This window comes from Pelodiscus sinensis, chromosome 13, assembly GCF_049634645.1.
Source record: "Pelodiscus sinensis isolate JC-2024 chromosome 13, ASM4963464v1, whole genome shotgun sequence".
Taxonomy (NCBI): domain Eukaryota; kingdom Metazoa; phylum Chordata; order Testudines; family Trionychidae; genus Pelodiscus; species Pelodiscus sinensis.
The window spans coordinates 17,143,956-17,148,241 of NC_134723.1; the positions used below are offsets into that span (position 1 = coordinate 17,143,956).

At 46.4% G+C, this 4,286-nt stretch overlaps 1 protein-coding gene across 1 annotated transcript; it reads left to right on the forward strand.

The window, feature by feature from the left end:
• Positions 1-1,424: 1,424 nt before the first annotated feature.
• LOC112546985 (SH3 domain-binding glutamic acid-rich-like protein 3) lies at positions 1,425-4,286 on the forward strand. Its single transcript, XM_075940775.1, has 3 exons — positions 1,425-1,578; positions 2,532-2,699; positions 3,867-4,286. Exons 1-3 carry the CDS (start codon positions 1,531-1,533, stop codon positions 3,966-3,968), a joined length of 318 nt encoding a protein of 105 aa, XP_075796890.1. The 5' UTR covers positions 1,425-1,530; the 3' UTR covers positions 3,969-4,286.

A 4,286-nucleotide genomic window follows, 5' to 3' on the forward strand; every position in this document is an offset into this window, starting at 1 on the left:
TCCCATATTTCAACTCAGACTATATCTTGTATACACATACCAATATGAAATAGAAATTGATTAGCTGATTGATTTTTCAAACTTAACTGGTGTAATTCTGTCTCTTTTAACCCACTTCAGCAACATAGGTTTTTTGCAATACTAACTTCTTTCAGCTCCTCAAATACATCTCAGATCCTTGCAGCAACTGTTATCTCATCTGATACTGTGCCACCCTGGTGCCGCTCTTGCCTGTGACTTCAGTTTCCTTGGCCCATGTGCTGGTTCCTAATTGGAATTTCTTTCCTTCTCAAGCCTCTCCACTATGAAAGGAGGCTACAATAAGGTCAACCATGTAGTGATCTGTCAAGATCGCAGCTCTCTCCACACAAGCCAGCTGAGCTAGTTACATGCAGAACATGAGCTTCTCTTACAGCCTGATGAAGGGCTGTGGTTTGGTGAAACTTCTGCACTCCTGGAGCCAGCATCACTAGCTGGGGCACAACTGCTCCAGGAGTTCCAGTGGAAGCTATTCGCTTTGGCTACCCACAATATGGAGCAGTGTTTTAAAAGAACATCTGAGTCCATTACTTCCACAAGGATAGTAATAATATGAAAACTACAGTGATCACTTTTATAAAATAAACCTATGCAGATGGCCTCCCCTGCTCAGGTCAGCATAAATATAACTATTTGCTCATGGAATATTTAGTTGTGCTACAGTATCATGTCTCCCTTGCACCATCTACTGACTGTACTGCTTCAACTCCTGCAATTGGTCATTAACTTTGGGGCCTACTTGCATTTTTCACAGATAAAATGACATTTCTTTCATGCTGTTACACTTCTTCAAATCCAACGTGTCTCTTCCGCTTGTATTAATCACAGCAAATCAGACAGGCATAGCAAGCACAAGGTAATCTGGGTGTATACAGAGCAACGGAGCGCTGTGTTTGCGCGGTGCCGGCTCCCGGCTCAGTGGTGCATCACATGGCCCAGGCAGCCGTGTCAGGGCTCCCGTGGGGCTACCCTCGGGAATGTGAGCGCTATGGGGCCGGGTTCTTTCCCGGCCCGGCCCGCGTGGCTGGCTGGGGGCCGGGATAGGGGTCCTACAACGGCAGGGCGGGGAATGGGGGCAGCCCTTGCCCGCCGAGGAGCTCCCAGGGAAGCGAGGCTGGGTCGGCTGGAGCCTCCCTGTAGGGCGCCCCCAAGACACGAGCTTAGGTGCGGGCGGGCGGTAGCTGCTGACGCGTTCACCCCAACGAGGCCTGGCAAAGCAGAACCCTCCCCTCCCCTCCCCTCCCCATTCCGACCCGCCGTCTCTCCGTAGCGCGCCCGGCCGCATGAAAATCCGCAGAGGTCGAGGGGGCGGGGCTAACTCTCATTGACAGCCCGGATCGGCCAATCCGAAGCAAGGAACGAGCGAGCCGGTAGCGGTTCGTTACTGTAGCAACCGCATCGAGCGGGCAGGCTGAGCTGTGGGGCTGGGCGCGGCGGCCTGTGAGTGAGGAGGGGCCGGGCGAGCAGGGAGCGGCCTGGCCCCCGCTCACCATGGGCCCCATTAGGGTCTATTACACCAGCGTCAGCGGATCCAGGGAGGTGAGCGGGGCAAGGCCCTTGTAGTGCCGCGGGGCAGCTGGTGGCCCTGCCCCCACCCGCCCCGTGTTTCCGGCAGCACCCAGGGGCCCGGCGCTGCCGCCACGGGGTGGCCCAATCCCCGCTCCCCACACGCACCCCCGCTCCCTACAACCCCGCACCAGAGGCGCCCCCACAGGGCTGTGCACGCAGTCCCTGCAGACCCCCCACCAGCACTCAGCGACCCAGCAATGCCCCCATGGGGCTGGATCCCCTCCATCAGCATCTCGGGGGCCCAGCGCCCCCCCCATCGGGGGCCCAGCGCCCCCCCCCCATCTTGCCCCCGAGCATCACGTGGGACACCAGCGCCCAGAAGGACTCAAGTTCTACCCACGTGGGGCTACAGCTCCACCAGCAAGAAACGCTCCAGTTCCATAAGTGGGAGGCTGCACCCTCACCCACCAGTAGCAAGAGACCTTCTGCTGTCTACCCACCCTGGAGAGCCCCCCTCCAAACCTCATAGTGTCTGCCAGCATCAGGCATGGCTTTAGCACCTGCAGGGGGCAGCACCACCTTTACCTCCCAACCCCACTTAAACATGTTGAGCAGTGAAATAAGTTCCTGCCAACTACTTATGCTGCATCCCCACCCACCAACTGCAAATAATGTGTCTGTGTGAAAGGGGGGGGGGGGACTCACAACCTTCTCACAACTATGTAGAGATGGGATCTCAGACCCTCATAAGTTTTTTTAAATGATTCTTGAAACAGATAAATAGTCAATTAAACATAAAATACTTGTAAACCTCTCTCAGGCTGAGAGCATGCATGCCAAGTTCCAGTCTGAACAAAAGGTGAAAAGAGGGAAATCTGAGTGATATAGACTGTGCATGAGCTTTCCTAACTTGTTTGTGATTGGCAATTTAGGTGGAATATTTCAGTGAGAAGGAGTTTAAAAAAATGTGTCTTTTTATCTAGGTGAAGCAGAGACAAGCAGAAGTTACTCGAATTTTAGACATTAACAAAATGAAGTATGAGTTAATAGATGTATCCATCAGTGAACATCTGCTTCATGAAATGAGGGTGAAGGCTGGTAATCCTAATGCAGTACCTCCTCAGATATTCAATGGGGATGACTACTGTGGAGTAAGAAAAAAAATCTAGATTTTGCTTTTAAATAATAAGTATACAGACAATAAGTAATAGCGTGTTTGCAGAGAATTCTGGATGCCTTAAATGAATTTTGGATGCTAAGCCCTGTCAGCTATCAGACAAGTAAAATAGCAGGTGTTTTTTTTTTTAAGACAGACTTTTATGCCAAGGCATTTTAGTGACTGAACACTACAGCCACCAGTCTGCACAGTGAAGGGCAGCACAGATTATTTACTCGGAGCTACCTGTTCACAATTGAGTTATGCAGAAGCTACTAGCCATGCCATTTTTCAGCAAAGCAAGTTTGTTAAGGCATATTACATCCCTCCAAATGTTAATTGGGCTTCATCCTGGCCAGGTATATCACATAATGAAATTGCTTGTGTTTGCTTTGGATCTGGTTTACAATGGAATTAAGCACCAGTGTTTAAGCTGCCCTCACCCCAACCACTAGTGTAGATGATTTCTGCACATACATACTAACCTAGTTTCAAACCAGAGTAAATTTTCCCCAATGCAAATCTCACTACACATTTGTACCAGTGAATCTGTATCAGTGACTAAATTCTAGACTAAGCAAGGCCTTAGTAGCTGTCTACAAGCTTTTTCCTCTTTGTGCAATCATAGACAAGCATTAACCATAGAACCTACACAGCTGTAACAGGACAAACATGGCCTGAACTATTTTGTGATACTACTGTATGAAAGATTCTATATACTTTTAACATGGACATGGCAATTCAATTTCAATTTCTTTCAAGTTATCTTGTAATTTGTTGGGAATATGGAGAGAACTAGAATTTCTTAACCATGAATTTGTCATTTGCAAGTTGTGCATGGAATAAATATGGATTGTTATTTTTTTGAACTTTTCATATAATCAGTTATGAATTGGAATGTGTTAAAATGTTTGTGCAAGACAAAAAAGTCTTTCCAGAGGGTAGTTGGTGATAGGAATGTTAAATTTCAAGTAATTCACTAATTAAATAACAATGCAACTTGCACTGACTATTTGATTAGTCAATAGGGTGTCTCCGCCTTCGAAGTGTAGCAACAGCCTTCAGGCATCACTAGTTGGTATTGAGACAACGTACATATAAGGTTTTACAAAAAAGAACTGTACTATAACGCTGTTAACACAAGCATTTACATTTCTTTGAGGACTTTAATATGTTATATGAAGCAACTGAAAATGAAGAAGTTTGGAAGTTTCTGAAGATGGCATCAATAGACAAGCCTGCAAGAGAGGAAATTACTGTCTAATGGATGGATTCTGATCTTAAGTCCAAAACTAGTTCAGGAAGCAAATATACTAAATATATTTTCCCTAGTTGTTCTGTTAATTATTTATGTACTTTTGTATTTTAGTATTACAATATAGCAGATGCAGGTCTTCTATAGTAGACTTCCATGTTTCTCCGAGATCTTTTATTAAACAAAGTAATTCACATACATCTTCTTTTGACCTTTGGCATGAGGAGATCTTTTTATAGTCTATCGAGAAAGATTATATTGTTATATTCATTGAAAAGATTTATTTTTGTGGGACTTTTAATAAAAGGCAAGTTGTATAGTAATTAA